Source organism: Drosophila bipectinata, chromosome 2L, assembly GCF_030179905.1.
Source record: "Drosophila bipectinata strain 14024-0381.07 chromosome 2L, DbipHiC1v2, whole genome shotgun sequence".
Lineage (NCBI taxonomy): Eukaryota > Metazoa > Arthropoda > Insecta > Diptera > Drosophilidae > Drosophila > Drosophila bipectinata.
The window spans coordinates 4911195-4930987 of record NC_091736.1 but is presented as its reverse complement, the minus strand read 5'-3'; the positions used below and the strand labels follow the sequence as shown (position 1 = coordinate 4930987).

General features: G+C 39.4%; 1 protein-coding gene, 2 long non-coding RNA genes and 1 other non-coding gene across 4 annotated transcripts; 3 read left to right on the top strand and 1 right to left on the bottom strand.

Annotated features, from left to right (window-relative positions):
• The first annotated feature begins 2578 nt into the window (after positions 1–2578).
• LOC108124331 (uncharacterized) lies at positions 2579–4649 on the top strand. The gene has a single exon (XM_017239945.3). The coding sequence runs from the start codon at positions 2672–2674 to the stop codon at positions 4553–4555; it is 1884 nt and encodes a 627-aa protein (XP_017095434.2). The 5' UTR covers positions 2579–2671; the 3' UTR covers positions 4556–4649.
• Positions 4650–8451: 3802 nt separating this feature from the next.
• LOC138925896 (uncharacterized) lies at positions 8452–15979 on the top strand. The gene is made up of 3 exons (XR_011442126.1): positions 8452–8592; positions 15636–15791; positions 15852–15979. It is a non-coding gene; the product is annotated as an uncharacterized lncRNA (long non-coding RNA).
• Positions 8514–9401, bottom strand: LOC108124287 (uncharacterized). The gene is made up of 3 exons (XR_011442127.1): positions 9139–9401; positions 8685–9025; positions 8514–8643 (listed from the first exon to the last, which is right to left on the bottom strand). It is a non-coding gene; the product is annotated as an uncharacterized protein (transcript).
• A 356-nt stretch (positions 15980–16335) lies between the features above and the next one.
• LOC138925953 (uncharacterized) lies at positions 16336–17000 on the top strand. Its single transcript, XR_011442217.1, has 3 exons — positions 16336–16607; positions 16667–16822; positions 16882–17000. It is a non-coding gene; the product is annotated as an uncharacterized lncRNA (long non-coding RNA).
• Positions 17001–19793: the final 2793 nt, after the last annotated feature.

Sequence of the window (19793 nt, the reverse complement as noted above, 5' to 3'; positions counted from 1 at the left end):
TTGACCAAGATATGGCTTTCGCTGTGGGCCATATTATGGCAACCACTGTTTTCCCCATTTTCATAGGGGGTCCATCAGAAAATTTGATTGAAAATCCAAAAAAAATGGAGTCTGAATGTTTTGATGCAGGTTATTGGAGAATCGATCCACAATGAATTTAAGCTATTCCGTTTAAGAATCGGATGAATATTGGCCAAGATATGGCTTTCGCTGTGGGCCATATTATGGCAACCACTGTTTTCCCCATTTTCATAGGGGGTCCATCCGAACATTTGATTGAAAATCTAAAAAAAATTGAGTCTGAATGTTTTGATGCAGATTAGTGGAGAATCGATCAATCATTTAGCCAAGGTACTTCAATCTTTTCTAAATGTTATCAATGTACGAAGAAACAAAAGTTTGATTCATTTTTGACATAACTTTTTAAAATCAATTCCCTTCTATTGAAGATCAAATTCCGTTGGCATGGCTTTACTAATTATTTGAGTACCATTGTTTAACTAATCAATGGGCACAAATCACCCACTACAATGTTCAGTTCAGATAAAATTAAATTCACATTGTTCGGAAATGCATTTCTGGCATGAACCGCCAACGCGGGTGGCCATCGTGACCATTATAGAATTTTTAATTACAATAAATCAATTTAAATAAAATGTAATTTTTCAATTTTATCAAATTGTCATTATGCGTAATTAATTCCTATGCACAAATGCATTTTAGTGCGACAGCGCCCGGGCCGCCCAACTGGCGCCATCTACCGCCGGGCGGCCAAACTATTGTGCGCCCCGTGGCCGCCTTCCACTTTTCTGGTTTTGGTCCTCAGGTGGGGGTGGGTTGCGGGCGTATTGCATTGTGCATGCATTTGTTTTGTCAAAAATAATGCTGCTTAATTATTATATTTGTAATTTATTTGCCCCATAGTTATCAGATCCAAATGCTAAAAAGTTTGCGCGGTGCTTTAATGCCACATTAATCCCGCACAACAACACCAACAACGACAACTAACTATGCCGATGCCACAACAAACGCACTCAAAATGGGAATGACAGTAACAAACAACAAAAGCAATTCAAATGCAGCGCATAGAATGCATAATTAATTTTTATTTTGATGACAACGTCAACGCACCATCACCATCCAACCAGGCCCACAAGCCGCCCACCGATGCCACCGACCATTTTTCCAAACCTATTCTCTAGGGTGCTCTTTGGCATGTCCACTGCAATTATTTTGGATTGGATATATATGTACATACATACATATGTGCGAAATCGTGTATATCGTTTTGTTAAATATCAGGAGTATCCTAGAGTGGACACGAAAATGAGCGACAGTTTTGATCGAAAGGGTGTTATGATAAGTCACAGTGGACTTTATAGATTAAAAAAAAAATATTTAAAAAAAAAATGAGTTTCAAAATATATGTAAATATTGTAGACTTAAAAAGGAAACCTTTTAATACAAAGTATACCATAAAGAAGCTTAACCATTTGCCTAGAATTACATATATTGTTAGAGATTAAAATACTCGTAGGAATTAGTTTAGTCCTAAAGCCTATTATCCTAACCAATTTGTAAAATGGCGCCATGTTGACGCCTCTAACTGCGCTTCCCCACACTGGTGGCTGGATGGCTGGCTGGCCGGCGAAAACCAGCAAACTGCGTTTACCCACACTTGACCGCGAAAAGAGGGCTGAGACCTAAAAGACCAGCACATGTCAGGTTAAACACAAATTAACCTCATTTGACAAAACAAAGCGGGCAACGGTAAAATGGATAATTTGTTAAATAAATTGCTCGATTTTTATGGAAAGCATTCAAATATTTGGTTCTGGTTCGGCTGCTGGTTCTGGTTGGTATTTGTAAACTGCTTATTTGCATACGATGATAAATAAAAACGAAATTAAAATTCTTTTGTTATGCTTTTCCATAATCTCTTTTGTTTTGTTGTTCTGCCTTCGATAGATACAAATCCGTTTTATTTGTTTTTTGAAAATGTTGTTTAATTTTTATGCCTTCCGTTGGCCATTTTTACCCCCTAACCTCCCACTGGACCAAACATTTGGCGGCTGTCGCCAATTATCCGCCACCGCCCCCAGGTTGGCGGTGTGAATGTAAATCCTCTAAAATTATTGCGTTCATTAAATTTTAAACAAAGGTGATTAGATTTTATAATTTAAATGGACACACGCACATAGTAACACGGCTAAGCCGAAGCGAAAAGTTTTGCAGTAGGTACAGTTGTGCTCATTATTTATTTAAAACAATTGCAAAAAGTATTTTGGAATTGTATTCACTAGCTTCCTTATATATTAGTGGCTTTATTCTATTCTCTCTTTTTATTTTCCACCTGACGCTATCGCTATGTGGGGATCAAGTAATTTTTTTCATACACAAATTCGTTTTGCTATTTTCTAATCATTTTTGGTCATTTTAATTAATTCCTCTTATATAGTTTAGCTAAACAATTGTAATTTTGTACAGCTTTTTGTTCGATATTATTAATTCAGTACCAGCAGAATTTTAATTATATTCAACCTAATTGAAAATTATTACAGTCCCTCGGATGGGAGGATAGGAGTAGGCTTTGAAAAGTGTGTTATTACATTTTTTTTTAGAAGAAAACCTACTTTTCTGAAAGCTATCAATAAAGACGTGTGGTGGCAAGATGCTGAGGTACATGAAATGTATGATTATACTTTCCGGAACATTTTTCCTCCTCTACTTCGGCCTGCACCCTTTGAGTAAGCTTTTTGGCGACGATTCCCCACCAGATCAGTATCGGGAGTTCACCTTGATCAACACCTCCAAATGCCATTTGGTTGGCCGGCATATTCCTCCACCCATCACCCGAACCCACGAGAATATTCTCTCATTGCGATGCAACAAGGTACAGTTAATGTTTACGGATACCAGGAATGATGGAAACTACCTGATGCCCAGTCAAGTTCTTGAAGAGTTGTGGTGCCACTACTGGCTTTATGTTCCTGAGAATTGGAAGACGGATAAGTTATTAGGAGATGGACAGTTCAACTTAATGCCATATGCCCAAGACGGCTTCAAGGTTGGCACTGGCCGGCAGACAGTGCGAGTCCTGTGCAAAAGTGCTTCAAAGGAAATCAAATACCACGACGTTCACTTCTTTCTGCCACCCCCTGAGCCGGATCTGATTCCTAAAGATGAGAATGATGACAAAATGTCGGTACTGATTTTGGGCATAGACTCTTTATCCACGATGGTATTTCTCCGGAACTTCCCATTCTTGACAGGCCTCTTGTCTTATTTGCCGAACACCGCGTTTTGGGGCTATAGTCGAGTGGGCTTGGGTGCCTATGAGAACGTTATGGCACTTCTTAGTGGACGTAGCATCGACGAATTGGATCCAGACTGGCCAACCCCAGAGGATGAAACTGAAAGCCCCTCATATAAGGAGGCTAGAGGTCCGCATTTCCTTTGGGAGAAGTTCAAAGCCGCTGGCTACAGGACTGCCTACGGAGAGGATACCGCCCAGAGCTTTGCCAGCCGGACCGAAAGATGGAGATTTTCCAGGGAGTTCCCGGAATATAATCTGCATCCTATAATGTTGGAGATGGATCGTAACACACGCTACAGCATTGATGTCCGTGAAATGATTCACTGTACAGCGGGCCGTGAGTTTGGAGGTGTTCTGCGAGACTTTATTACCAGTCTGGTGCCTCATTTCAAGCAAAGCCCGTTTTTCTCCTTTTTCTGGGAGTCGCAGGGCGTTGAGGAGTACTACCAGTACTCACGGACCCTGGATGTGGCCTACTTGATGCTTTTAAAGCGTTTGGAGGAAGAGAATATCCTTAATAAGACGCTGGTTCTCCTGGTGTCCGGACACGGGCTGCGGAAGGGAAATTACAGGATGAGCTACCAGGGCATGCAGGAGGAGTCGCAGCCTCTACTGGTTGCCATTTACCCAGAGTGGCTAAAGGCAAAGTATCCCATGGCCATTTCGAATCTTGAGATCAATTCCAGAAGTCTGGTAACTGCATACGATCTGCACGAGACGTTAGAGGATGTGCTGCACTTGGATCAGCTGAAGGACTCCAACTTGCAGAAACGGATGAGTGACCTGGAGTCAAGAGATGGAAAAAGTATGCCTCGAGGGATAAGTCTCTTTCTACCGATTCCGGATGCGAGGACCTGTGACATGGCCGGAATACCCTCTCTGTTTTGCTTCTGCCGGGAGCTTACGGAAGTGCCCACGGATGATGGCCTGGTGCTCCGTTGCAGTCGCTTTCTGGTGAAGTCCATTAACGAAATGCTCAAACCATATCCAATTTGCCAACAACTGAAGCTTCATATGGTGATGGTGGCCTATTTTGTGGACTTTGGTGAGGAATCCTTCATCTATGAGTTGCGGCTGAGGGTGAAGACCATGCCGGGGGAGGGAATTTTCGAGGGCACGGTCCGGCTCACGGACCAGATGCATCTGACCAGTCCCATCAATCGGATCAGCCGGTACCTGAGCCGATCCACCTGCATCGGGGAACCCTACATCAAAACAATGTGCCATTGCCTGAATTAAGAAATTATCGGTAATCTTTTATCGGTCATCCAATATTTTATCACTTTTGTTAAACAAATCCCATTACATTTGGGTTTAGTAACAACCAATCCCTGTAATATTATTGACAATAAAATAAAGAGAATTTCTTCTGCGAAAATATTTTTCATTTATCAATTACAATAATCAACACTATCCTTTTGGGCCCATGTCGGATAATTTGCGTCAAAGTGTCAGTTTGTTTGAAGAGTCTGCTCCACTGGGTCTGCGCATATGAGCGACATGCAATTGAATTAAAATTAAAATATATAAATGCCACCACCGCGCACAGCCAATACCAGAGTTATAAATTTAAAAAAATAATTAAAAACCATTTGCATGGCAAGTCGCTTTCAATTATGGCAAAATGTCCTAAAATGAACGCATTTTCCACTGATTGTTGGCGATTGTTGTCAGGCCTCAGGTTGCGACAGCTCGGAAACCTCCTCCGTTGACAGCGGGACAATGGATAAATTGAAATGTGTCCTCCACTGGACGTGATCCACTGGCTCCCCATTCCAGTCTCTGAAAAAAGTCATCCACCCCAGTTCCAAAAAGTGCGTTTCAGGCATAAAAAATATTAAGCTGTGAAAGCCTGCAATTGCAGTTGCGTCATTGAAATATTTAACACCTTGATTAATTTCAATGAAGTGCGGAGGACCATACCTAAAAATGGATCAGAGAAATGTCCATATCAGCAGACCAAGAAATGAATTTGTTAAGAGTTAATAAGAATAAATATTTCCAATCCAAAGCGACCACACGGCGATTAGATTTCCAGTCAACAACGACAACCTCAATTTCGTTTGGGAGTATAAATCTCGAATTGGTCAAACGGGTAATCACTCAAATCGCTCTGATTTGGTAAGAATTGGTTACGGCCATAAATAAACTAACGCCACGGAACTGGATGTGGACTGATGAGAGGCGGAGAGCTCATAAATTAATTCAATCAATGTCAAAATAAAATTGATATTTTCACGTCCAGAGAACTACAGGTGATCTTATCGCTAATTAATGTGAACGTCCCGGGCCTCGAAGAGTGAATGCCCATAATGGGGTTTGTAATCGATATGAGCTGGGGATGACACACATATTAAGGTTATAAATTTGCATGGTCTAGTTATTTTTTCCATCCAAACAAATTATTATGGGTAGAATGGAGCAGGATTAAATGCTGTGAGTTATGTGGAGTTATTATTAAATAATGTGTTGTGGAAAAGTATGAGGTCAATTTTGATTACCCAGTGAGGTGGATAAATGATTATAAATTAAACATAATAATATCTACCGGTTTCATGTCTTAATGCCTGTTTTGTAGTCTCAATTTCTTACACAACTGAACATATTTCCGGAGATAGCACGGTGATGAATTCATAGCCATCGAAGTCAATCAAACACTCATCTGTCAAGTGACAAACGATTTTTAAAATCACTTCGCCGAAGCTCCGAGTCAACTTGCAAGGAGAGTGAAGAAAAAAAAATATTCATAGAACATGGAAAGCGGAAACAGACACTTTAAATGCTTGCGATATTGTCAATCAAAATTCAATCGAAGCCATGAATCATGCCGGGGAAGAGGCTACAAGGGGGCAATGGTTATGCTGATGGCTCCTGACTCACCAAGTTGACGGATGGATAGATGGATGGATGCCTCAATGGATGAATGCAGAAACTGCCAGCCAGTGGCAGTTGGAAAAAATAACAGCTCGATGGGAAAAAGATGAAATGGAATCACTCAGCATGAGGATGCGTGCTGAGTGATGGCTGTGTCGGATATGTGACAAGTGGCGGAGGAGAAGCATTTAACACACTGGCATCCTGCCGACGTCGCCAAAGGAACCCGACTGGAATGCGAATCCCTACCAGAACCCCACCAAACACCCATCCGAACTGCGGAGCACTGTCATCAGTCAATGTCACTGTGATAGTTTTGACATTTTTATGAGCAAATGATAAGTCTTACTCTGATGGCTGGCTGTCTGGGCGATGGCCAATGTTTGACACTTGCCAGCCACAAAATATTTTGCAAGCACACATCCCATCACATCACATCCCCCATCCACGGGCTATAAGAATTCCGAATTCTTTTCGCCAAGTATTTATGACCCTGGGCTTGGCACTCCAGCACAGGCAACGACCGGGTCTCCAGCACCTACTTATCGCCCCCGATGTGTGTATATTTTTAAAATTTAACTCTGACAGAGTTAACAAGCGTGTGGTCCTCCTATCGTCGTCAATTCGGCAATGGCAATCAATCAAAGCGATTTCATAGCCGCCGCACGTCACACTCACCGACGGTCGTTAAAGTTGAAAATTTGCTGGATCGTTCACGTGTTTAATGACTGACTTTGACACTAGATCCATAAAACCGATAGCCAGAGTGGGACGAGCACTAAAGGGCTTACAACTGCCACACCAGACACCAGGAATATATATATAATTTTTTTATGGTTTGTCTCCAGCGATGATGGAGTTTAATAAAGGTTTCAGCTCTTTCCTGCCAAATATTCGGCTAACTAAAATCGAATTGCATTTATCTGCCTTGGTCCGTGGAGTCGAAGCTGGCCATAAATTTCACCCGAAATTGATTTCCTGATATCATCTATATAAATAAAATTTTAGCAAAAAGAATTGCGTAAAACAATAATTTGGGGTTAGAAGAGCGCGACAGATTCTGACCATTAATAACTGTGTGCGATTTGCATTGTGAAAATTCATTTTTGCCTACTAATATTGACTTCCGTTTCCGCTCCACGGATCCAAAGTATGTTTCCGCCATTCTTTCGACTCTCTGGTCATCCAACAATTTTTTCCCATACACTCTAACCTCTCACCTACTCGCCGGGTGCCGGGAAAATTTTGTTATCGTCGCAATTACAACAAAATCAATTTTCCATGAAATGCCACTGCTGTAGAGACAACAAATGGCAACAAAAAACACCCACAAACGATATTTACAAATCAGACAAATAAATTTTTAAATAAATACCCATATGCACAACATTTGACATTTATTAATTAAAAATGTGAGAAAATTTATATTAATTTTATTCAAATTGTCAACGGCAACAAAAGGAAGCTAATTTCAATTTATTTATTTGTACCATTCAGGTTTGTCAACTGCATGTTTTATGCACCAAAGTCGCATAGATGAAAATTGGCATTCTAAAACCATAAATAACTTTTTATTTTATAGATAATTGCATATGTAAAAAAAATTAAAGGAGTAAAGGAAAACACATTTTTATCTTTTGTTTTAAAAGCCATAGCAGTGAAAATTTATTAAAAGAACTTTGGGTACTTTTATGAAGCCTTGGAGGTTTTTCTCCTTCTTCTTTCATTTCTTAAACTAGCAAGCTTTCTGAACAAAATAATAGCATAAAGCCATAACAAAACAATCTGCATGAAAATTGATACTACAAGAGTAAAATATCCGATTCTATGAAGTGGTTTAATTACATCCGATATAAGGTCACCACATCCCCGGGTAATCAGATCGGGCGCGTAGCAGTGCCTGGGAATCCTCTGGAGGTAGTCAAGATAATCCCTTGGTCCTTCGAGTCCACAACAATGATACTATCAAAATATTAAGCAGTAATTAAAAAGGTGTTTAAGTTTAAACAAATATAGTACCGATATTTCAATTCGGATCCAAGTAGTGTCATTATAGTTAAAGTTATTCCACCAAATCCGGGATATGTTCGTTTGAGATTCTTGAATTATACCCCCAAGTTCCAAGATACGTCTTTTTAACAAGTAACATGTCCAATTTATGGTGAGTATAAGAAGAGGAATATACTAATAAGAATGTTTAAAATGATATTCCATTTGAATTTTATATCTACGAACCCCAATAACTATCCAATCCTTTGTCAGAGAAGCCAGCCTAGTGCTGATGGGATACATGGTAATAATGATCGTCATGACAATTGATACACTGAGATAAAAGCCCACTACTGATGCTGTTAGCTGCTTGGAGTATATTTTGGTATCTCGTCCATGAACCAATATAAATGGTAAGACTATTCTCAACATTATGACAATGATTAGCTGAAAGTAATTGGAGTCTTGAAAGAGTTTTGGACATACTACTATTAAAATATCATACCCCATACACTGCCGCGATCCTTGAAAAATATTTGCTCATTTTTTTAGTTTATTCAAATAAATCAATTAAATATAAATGCAATTGACAGAATAATCTAAGGTAACACGTTATGACCGTTTTTTGTATGGAATAGTTTGGTTTGTAATCCCCGCGATGATTTGTTTTTGTCAAGAGCTGTATTTGTATAGAAAATAAATACAAATTTATTTGTCTTCAATTATGTATACAGATTCAGGCCTGTTTCTGTCCATTTTTTTTTTCATTTGCATTTTCGTATATTTTTTGTGGCTGTATTTTCATTGTTGATTTATGGGATTTGCTATTTTTGACAGTTGTTGGTGCTGCAAGGAATTTGTGTGTGCGGCGGGGTATGTGTTTGTTTGTATAAACAGGATTTTATAATCGGCTTTCTATATTAATTTTAATTTTATTTTGGGCATTTTATTATAATTACTCTTGATATATGTAAATGGTCATCGTTAGTAGAATTATCGTTTTGTTATATTTACTGCATTGTTGCTGCTGTTGATGTCCGCATCCATGTCCCTCAACTCGTTAGGGAATTTAGTATTCCTTTTTTTGCGGTGGGTTTGTTGTCCGCCCTCTCATAATATCAAATAAAAAATAATATTTTTGTGGTTATAAATGTTTTTAATTGTCGTTGTTAGTTCGGCTTTGTTGTTTCATAATCGTATGCACTTTGTTGTTTGCCAAAAACGCGGGTGCTGCAAACAAAAAAAAAAATATTGTAATATTTTGGCAAAATATTTATAATATTTTAATGCTAATTTCAACAAACACAAATCGCACATGGTGGCTAGGGGCTAGGTAGTATCTGTTTGTGATATTTTAATTTTAATGTCACATTTGATCATAAATACGGCGATTAACAAATAAAACGGACTACGGGCTTTCGTTATATCCCTCTATGGCCCCATTAGGAATTAGGAATTGTGTTTAGTTTTTAGGCCTCTTTGGTTGCGATTATATATTTTTGTAATTTAATTGCTTTAGGAGAACAAAGTATTGTCTTGAAAGCTTTTTTTGTCAGATTTTAAATTGGATTTTAGTTATTTTTTTGTACATACATACATTTCCACTTTTCGAAAGAAATTCCAGTATTTTTAAAATGTACGACGGAAGCAAGTATTTTGCCCGATCCCTGGATTCTTATCATCCATCACAATCCGAAGTATCTGTGGAAACTGAACCCGATAATCCCATTAAATATGGAATGGTTAAGAATCCAACCTGTAATGAGGCAGTTTTCAACACGGCAGCAACATCGGTGCCTGACGATTCTGGAAGCAACGTGGCATCCCAAGCAAGTGCTGAGGTAGAAAAGTTAACCAGAAAGATTCCATACGAGCCCCAGATTATGATTATTTATGAAACCGGGGATATTCACAGTGCCTTGCACTTTCTTGTTGAATCAGCTCAGAATCCCTTCGAGAGAAATGCTATCGCCATGGTCCTGATAGAGGAGAAAATTATGGAACAGGTTGTCCAACAAATCTTGGACAAATTGAAACCTCTCTCAGACTTTGCGGTACAACACCATAATTTTTGGGACAGCGTTGAATATATCAAGACAAACAACCTGAAGATTGTTACTGTTGATGATGATCAGAAGACTTTTCCGGTTCTTGTGTATGATGTCACCCATGATAAGCTGGGAAATAATCAAACTGGGGTTATTACCTTGCATTCATTCACCAAAAACGAGGAGATCATCGAAAAGTGCCAGAAGGAAACTCTGCCCTTTAAGTCCGTCTGCTGCTGGAACGAAACCCTCGTTGGAGTCTATGATATTGTAGCAGCCCTCAAGTGTTCCCACTTTTACATCAACTGCTGCAATGTGAGCTTGGACCCGATTTATACATCACTCAAAGCTGGAAAGAATGATGTGGTCTATGCAGATGGATTTCACTACGAAACTTTAATCATTTACACGCTCTTTAAGCTCGTTGTTTTTCCCATTGGAGATGCAATTGTGGCCAAGCCTGAGGCTTCCAAAAAAGATGTAGAACCCATCAGCTTCTTGGAACCGTGATTTCCACGCAAAAAGCACATCACAAAACAATCAATTCGGATTACCAAAAATATTTGGCCAATAAACATTTTAAAGTTATTTTTGGATACTTTTATGGTTATTGACATTGATGATACGTATCGAGTATGATGGCAGCTGTCAGCGGTAATAATAATATTTCTTATGAGTCGGTTGTCGATTTTTTGTTTCGGTACGGTCCTCTTAATGAATATTATGTAAATGCAGGTTGGAAAACAAGTTGACGTTGTTGTGACTAATTTTAGCCCAAACCGAGACGCACCTTTTTTGGTGATGGGTCAATATTGCATTTGAGGGCTTGTGAGGTATTTGTTATTTGTAGTTCTTTAAGGGGTTAATCAATGAGCCGATTTACTTTAAGACATTCTTGGTTGCTTACAGACCAGAAAAAATAAAAAACCTACCAACATGGGGGGCTATAATTTACGATCGCAAAACATTCAAAAGCCGGACACACATCTGGGTAATAAAACCATCTCTTTATGGGAGGGTGCTGCGAGTGTGAGTGACGCCAAGTCGTCGCTTTCTGGCACTTAAGGCCCCAGTCCAAAAATAAAGCCTCGCTCATCAATGTGATTATCAGTTTTGGTTATTTTTTTTTTGCCCCTTTCCTGTGGTATTTATTTCGCATAAATCTCTGGCAAATGTCAGCCCCAATATGGGCTTATCAGGTGGCGTCTAAATGCAGTCACACCCCACCCGGTGGTGGCTGGGGAAATTCATTATAAAATGCGGTTTGAATTATTTGTCAAAATGTCTGGTCCAGGACGCAGTGACATTGATGTTGACATTGACAGACAGCCTGGGTCGAATGTCCCTGGCAGGCCGGGCCAAGCCCAGTACACTTATTCGATGCGACAAAATAAATGAAATTGTTAATGGCCGGTGAGTCACAGTGTTGGCATCATCCTCATCATCATTATCATCAGTGTCGTCATCATCATTGACTGCATCAGTATCAATATAGTATATCCCTTTATAAAATATGACATTTTATTGGTGCACTGGATAATCAATGCACAGAGACAAAAGTATAGTTACATTAAAGGGTGTGAGATATTTTGTAGGTTACCATTTTAAAATATTTTTGGACAATAGGACAATTCTTTCTTGCAACTAGAGTTTATCCTACTGCAAGGCAATGCAAGTCACTCGTTGCCTAGTCTCCGAGTTAACTGTCAGTTTCAATCGTGTCTGCAGAACTTGTCACTCATTCAATAGTTTTCAAAATTGCAAATGTCACTTACAACCCAACAACACGAACTACCAGCTCCAGCTACCCACATACACATCCTTGCCAAGGATGCGAGCTGAGACAATGTTGCCAGAGAGAAGACGGAGGTATCCATCTCCATCTGCAAAGACAAAGTCGGAAAAGTGGCAGGAGGTGGATGCTGAGGCGAAGGAGGTGGCCAGGAGGAGGATGACGCGGCAAGCAGACGCTGTGAATTAAAACAAGGCCAGGGAATAAAATAATAAAAGGACACAAAGACAAAAGCATAAGAAAACTTGAATGTCCCCATACTATCATTGCATTTTGTGTTTGTGTGAGGATGACCCATAATAGAGAGGGTTCTGGGGTGTAGGCACTGGAAGAAATTGTTGGTGATAATAGGAAATAAATTCAATTGATGGGTCTTGTAATAAAGAAGGTATAGGCTTTAATGCTTTGTTTTAATTTGAAATTTGGTTGGGATAACCCAAATCTTTCCTCAGTGTACTGGCAAGTGCAATATGTACCACCCAGCCTCGAATCTGAGAGCGGGACAAACATGTACGCATCAAAATCAGACTTGTAATCCAAGTGCAAGTTGCGAATCCAAAAATCCATCCATCGCTTGCAGAGCATCCTTCACAGGGGCCTCCTTCCGAGCTTTCTGGAAAGGAAAACTTGAGCAAGCTACCAAGTAAGAAAGCAAGCAAGCAGGAACGCAAGAATGCAGCAAGCAACCCGGCAAGGCAGCAGAGCTGGGAAGGAAGGGAAGAGTTGGAAATTCGCTCGCCTGATGTCACGTAGAATAGACATACAGACATGCAAGTGACAGACAGATGGAGAGACACTGTGACACGACACATTGACTGACAGCTGCAGGGATGCTAGTGGGCGTGGGCGTGGGCGCGGGCGAGGTCTTGGGCTTTAGGATTGGGAGGCGTGGCAGGGCTGAGGTTGCAAGGATTTTGTGCAAGAAATGGCGTGTGCAAACAAAAACCGAAAGACAAAAGCAAACCGATGGACAACATGGAGGAGACACCGGGAGAGGGCAAAGGATTCCATCGCTGGTCAATGGAACAGTTTCCTTACTCAGCATCTCCGGGGGCATTTAATTTCAAAAGGATTGTTTAACGACTGCCAGAGGATGGCGGGGGTGGCGATAGCAACTTAAAGGATCCAAGAATTTGTACTCCATTAAGTCCTCTTTACATATTCCTTGCATCCCAAAAGTATGCAACGAAAGTGAGACCAAAAAATGCTCCATGCACGGTAAGAAAATGTCGTATATGTCCTTGTGGGTAATAAAATGTATAATTCCCATCCCCCTGAAACAATTTGGTGGTTGCAGTGCTTTCCATTTTGACAAAATATTAGACGATGGCATAATGTGAGGCCGGGGAAAGGAAATGAGGGCCGGGATGGAGGACACTTCATGCAAAAGTGTTTTTAATTTCATTTTTTCACATTTAATTTTTTTGCCTTCATATTTTTTGACGAAAGTTGATAATCATAAACCAGAGCAGGACGCGGATGCGGATGCGAATACGGACGAGGCGGGGACGTGAAAAATAAATAAGAGTAATTAAATTTCGTAACAAACATGACGAGATAATGGACCGAAGCCATTAACAGAGCCCTGAGACAGGACTGACGGTCAGTCAGGGTCGCGGAAGATGACGAGAAGGAAAAACCGTTCCCGCACGCCCCCAAAGGACAACGCAGCAAGGACAACATAGTGGTGGATCCAGCTGACGCCTGGCTCCAGAGGGATAGAAGCTCCTTGTAATGTCCCCTGCATTTTTCAAACAAAACGTATGCCAGCAACGACGAAAATCCTTTCTTGCTCACGAACCGAAATCCCAGAGGCAAATTTTTCTTGATTTCTCCCCAGCTCAGTGTGGTCCTCCTGGCCGTCTGAAGTTTAAAAAATTATTGCATCATTTGTGGAGCCATCAGCGAGGAAGGCATCGGGTCAACTTGGGAGCACACGGACCTCCAAGGACAAACGTGAGACTGACACCGAACGTCTGCCGGCTCAAAGGAATCGTGATGAATGTCCAGCCATCAATAAAATCCTTTCCCTTGACGTCAATATTCCCAAAAGGACACAACACTGAGGAGGTGAAGCATTTTGGATGCAAAGTTTATATTTGGCCATTATTTTGGCACTACTTATAGGGGGAACTTGGTATAAAAAGGAGAGATTTTCTGATCATTTTAATATATGCGATATAGTTAAAATGTTCTTAAGCATCGAATAATTTATGCAAGTATTTTTGTTAAATTTTCCTTCTTTAAAACATTAAATCTCTTTTAAATTTCCATTTGTGTCACATTCTGTATTTAGCCAAAAGCAAATGATTTCCGCCTCGTTTTAATCAACCACTTCTCTCTCTCTGGCCTTTCATCATTCCTCTTAACGAAGCATCAAACGAAATGGTCAGAAACTTTTTGCCATCAACATTTTTTCTCAAAAGGAATACAAACAAGAAAGGCCATCAGCTGTGCTGAATTGACCAAGGAATAAGTGGAGGAAGATACAGGAAAGTTTCCAATGCAAGATGACAGCTCATTCGTCAAATCACACAAAGACAAATGTGAACTCTTCATCAGCTTTTTGGGTCGAAGCATCGAGAAACATCCTCGGATCCTTGCTTTGTCTATGTGAGCGCCATTTGGCCGCTGGCTAAGTTTGATGTTGACGTTTCAATATTGATGCAATGTGCTCCATGACCAAGTTTATCCCTCGCCGCCCCATCTCCGCTTCGGTTCGATTCCTATATGTATGCCCAACATATTTCATCGAATATGTCCGTTGCCAATTCTATGACTGACATGAAAAATAACAAAACAACAACGGCGGTCATTGCCAAAAAGGATAACGCCCATGGGATGGCTGGATGTCTAGATAGCAGGATGGCCCGGGATCGAGTAAACAGCGCGATGCGTTGTCCAACTTGATGACGATGACGCTGGTATCGCTGCACTTGCTGGCAGTCGGGGTGGGAGATGCTTCCTAATCCATCGTCAAACGTCTTGGCATGTCCTTGGACTCTTCCTCATCCGCTCACTGGCCAAGGCAATCTCCTGCAGCTGTCGCCTGCAACGATGGATGGATGTGTCCGAGGTGGCTCGAAGGGATGCATCTCAAAGAGGCGCAACTTGGACAATATACAAGTATCCGAGCTCAATAATGTTCGATTTTGATGATGTAGGCAGACTCACTCTCTAGTATATAAGACTTCCATCCAATAGCTCTTCAAAAATAAAACTGTTTGGTGCCATCTTCTTGTGCTATTCAAGCTTTAACTAAAATGGGAAATGCTTTTGTTTTCGAATTGCAATTTACTTCTAGTGGAATCTATATGGTATTTATTAGCTCGCAGACATATAATACTAATTGCCTTTTAATTTTTAAAATAGATGTGCGATAAGAGTTTAATTATGTCCGATGAATAAGCATTTCATTAGATATATTTCCAATTTACAATATGTTCAGAAAATACTTCCTCAGTAAGAGCTTACCATCAAAAAGTTAAACATCAGTGAAGACAACTCCACGTAATGTTTAAAACATATTTTTTTCTTCTTTGTACTATTTTCATCAAGGTAAACTTGATCGCTTTTTAAGAACAGTATTTAAATATTTTTATTGAAACTTAACTAGTGCTCGTTGGCTCAACTTCAAATGAAATCTACAAATGTTATATGCAATACCAGTGCAAGATTTACTGAAAAAACAGATTGCCGTTTGAAGGCCCAAAGTTGGGAGGTGTCTCTGATTCAAATGGATGTAATTCTAAAGGAGCCGCTTAGTCCTTATGTGAGTTCTTTCTTATATATATCTTTTTCCGCCTCATTCTGTTTTAAAATTTTCAAATAGGTACACTTTTAAATTTTTCAAAAAGATTATTCCAACCGTTACCATCCATTTTTGATTAATGTCACTTTCAATCTGTGCGAAATAATCGCTAAGAAAAATTATTTGCCGTATGGTGCTGGAGTTTGGAGGACCATGAAAACATATACTAACGTTAATCACTCTTGTCCATTTACGGTAAATACATATCTAGTGAAAATGGTAAATATTTTATTATATAAATTTTATGTTTTTTTAAGGGTCACCTATATGCTCGTAATATGACAATGGATGTTATCCGTTGGCCCCCTTTTCCACTGGGGTTGTATTATGCTTACTTTAATTTTATGCAACCTGTAAAAAAAAACGTATTTGAGAGCTTCGGAATTGTGAAGTGGTACTGGGAGATAAGTGAAAAAAGGAACAAGAAGAAAAAGAAAAATACTTAATTAACATTTTTTTTATTTTATTCACATATTCATTAATACATTCACATTCGTGCTTTTGTTTTCGAATACTACTTCGACTAGAATCTAAATGGTATTTATTAGCTCGCAGACAAATATTACTAATATCTTTTTAATTTTTGAATAGATGTGCGATAAGAGTCTAATTATGTCCGATGAATAAGCATCTCATTAGATATATTTCCAATGTACAATATGTAAATAAAATACTTCCTCAGTAAGAGTTTGGCATTAAAAAGTTAGACATCAGTGAAGAAAACTCCACGTAATGTTTAATAAATTTTATTTGCTTCTTTATACTATTTTTATCAAGGTAATCGCAATCGCTTTTTAACAACAGTATATAAAATATTTGTGCTTAAACTTATGTAGTGCTCGTTGTCTGAAGTTCAAATAAAATCAACAAATGTTCAGTGCAATGCCAGTACAAAATTTACCGAAAAAGCAGTATGCCGTTTGAAGGCACACAGTTGGGAGGTGTCTTTAGTTCAGATGGATGTTATTCTAAAGGAGCCACTTAGTCCTTTTGTAAGATACAAGTGCTTATATTAATTTCATACTCATATTTATATAAAACTTTATTTAAGATACACTTTCAAGTTTTTCAAAAGGATTATTCAAACCGTTACCATCCATTTTTAATCAATGTCACATTCAACATGTGCGAAGTAATCGCTAGACGAAATTATATGCCGTATGGAGCTGGAGTTTGGAGGACAGTAAAAAAATATACTAATGCTAATCACTCTTGTCCGTTTACGGTAAATATCTATAAGATAACGTTTAAAGATTTTAAAAAATTTATTTAAAATGTTTGGCTTCCAAGGGTCACATTTTTGCTCGTAACATGACACTGGACGTTATCCGTTGGCCCCCTTTTCCACTGGGATTGTATTATGCCTTTTTTGATTTTTTGCAACCGATGAAAAACAACGTATTTGAGAGTTTCGGAACTGTCAAGTGGTACTGGGAAATAAGTGAAAAAAGGAACAAGAAGATTAAGACAAATCCTTAATTAAGATCTTCAGATACTTTCACATTTAAAAGTTTTTGTATTTTTTTGTGGTTACACATTTCAAAGGTTTCTATCAATAGTGCAAAAGGATTAGGGTTAGGGTTATATTCTATTAACATAGATTTTATTAATTGTAAGTTTTTACAGATTTATAGTTAAAAGTGTAATCGGAAAAATTCAAATAAATAATCGTAACTTTCTTAAGCTGGCTACTTTACAGGCTCAGCCAAGTGGATCCACATGGTAGTCCAGACCCACTCCCGATCCTGCCCTGAAGTCCAGTCGAGAATCGAAAACTACACAAACCGCACAGCCAATGCCAACGCCAACGCCATTCATCGAAGCGTGGCCGGGCCATCACTTGGCTCGTTTGCTCATCGTCAAGACAAATGGAAAATAAATAAATTACTTTGGCCCGGGCCTCGCCGGAGTTCGGCCTCTTTGCAATTCCGAAACGTCACTGCATATTCTGGTCAGGCGGCCAACAACAGTTGGTCGTTGTCCAGCTTGATAGTCTTGCTTCATGGCCCAAAGGGGCGTATGGGGTATGGGGAGTGGGTCTGGCCATGTTTCTGGCTGCATGTTGCACGTGTGTGGATGTAGTTGCTGTTGCTTTTGCTGCTGTTGCTGTTGCAAGAACGCCTCCTCCTTTGCTAAACTTTTAAAACGTCAATCAATTGTCCAAAGTTGTCGGAGTTGTCTGACATGTTTTAAATTAACTGACGAAGACGAACCAATGCAAACGATTTATGGGCCCATATTCAAGATGGCGTTGCCCGGTTGCCCGGTTGCCCAGTTGTCCAGTTGGCGATTTGGCCAGTTTCCTCTCACATGGCCAAAATATCCCACACATTCAAGATGCTCATCGATGGGTATAAATTGTTGTCAGTCTTTTATTTACGAGTGGGTTAGATAAAGCTTAAAGAAATATGTGAATTGATGGATTACACCATAAATTAAAGAAGAGACAAATTGTATTTTATTTTGATTAAAACATTTATTGTTTATAGATAACAAAAATATACTTTTAGCCATTTAAAATTTGTCCGATTCACCCTCATAGGCTTTTTTGTCGACGCAGGCTGTTTAATATCAGCATGAGTATGTGTCCTACGCATTGTGCTCCAAAACAATGCAAATATAAATTATATTATAATAATAATTACTGTCAAACAATAGAAAATTAATTGCGAAACAATCAACGTTTCATTAAAACAAAATGGATTTGACATAATTCAAATGCAGTCCCTGTATTTGAGTGGCGGCGCCCTCCTCGGATGATCTGATGATTCTGTGGGTCTGTGGTATGCTCCCTCTTCTTGTTGTTATTATTGTTGTTGCTATAATGGGGCAACCAGCAATGTACCACACCCTCTTGGGATGCTGTTGTAACGCTGAATCATTCATTTGGAAAATATTTAATTAATTTTTGCCAATTATGGTGGACAGCGCGAAAAAACACAAACGACCACAATTGCGTCCGCTGGATACTGTGAAGTTGGAGGATTGGAGGGTTTGGGGCGACTTTTGGTCATGTGATATATAATATTAATGCCGGTGTAATGATGCCGCCAGTCGAAGTTGTCGCTCATTTAATGACCCGCCACCGGACTAATAACCAAATATATACCATTTTATACCATGCTCTGTTTAATAGCGATTTCCAAGGGCTTTAAGTCAAAAATTTTGAGCGGCATTTTGATAAATAAATTACAAGTGGCTTAAAAGGAGTAAACTATATTTATTGCAAATTGAAATGTTAAATTTTTATAAAAATGGAAGCTATCTTTCGACATTTATCCCATCAATCAAGACTGCCTTTTTCAGTAAAATTTGAATATGAACATTTTTATAATAAAAATCAATAGTGACTGCGGGTTCTCAAAGATAACAAGCCAGAGGTACCTGACAAGTGACTCGGAGTCAAGTCAAGCTCGAAGAACTTGTGACCCACAATTAAATGCATTTATATGCCTGTCATTGTCATCGGATGGCACAGTATGAAAGAGGAAAATGTCAAATATTTATTTTATATTTCAAGTACAACGGTTTTAAGGACTTTATCGGTCCAGTAAAAATGTACGTGTATGCCATTCGGCTCACTTGAGACTGAGACACACAAATGAAATAAAATATTTTACGTGTGGCCTGGCCAGCAAGGAAGTGACACAAACAAAAAAATGGGAAAAGCCTTTGCAAGTTGTCAGAGTGGCTAGACTTTTGCTCATTTCATACCACACACTTGGCCAGCCATTGATGAACATCCTGCGAAATGGGCCAAAATGAACTTCCTCTTGTGGCTTTCAATGCTTTGGGCCAGGGTCAAAATCCATTTCTATATATTCCGGTCCATCATGTTGCTTGTCTTGTGACCCCCTCACATTCAGTGTCTTCAGTGTCTGGATTCTCTGTCATTTGTCCAAAACTGCATCCGCCAACAGGGCTTATTGGCAGGTTTTGTTCCTCGAGAACTAAAAATACTTT

Excerpts from the sequence above, each read along its gene's own strand:
- LOC108124331 (XM_017239945.3), top strand. The coding sequence starts at position 2,672 with ATGCTGAGGTACATGAAATGTATGATTATACTTTCCGGAACATTTTTC.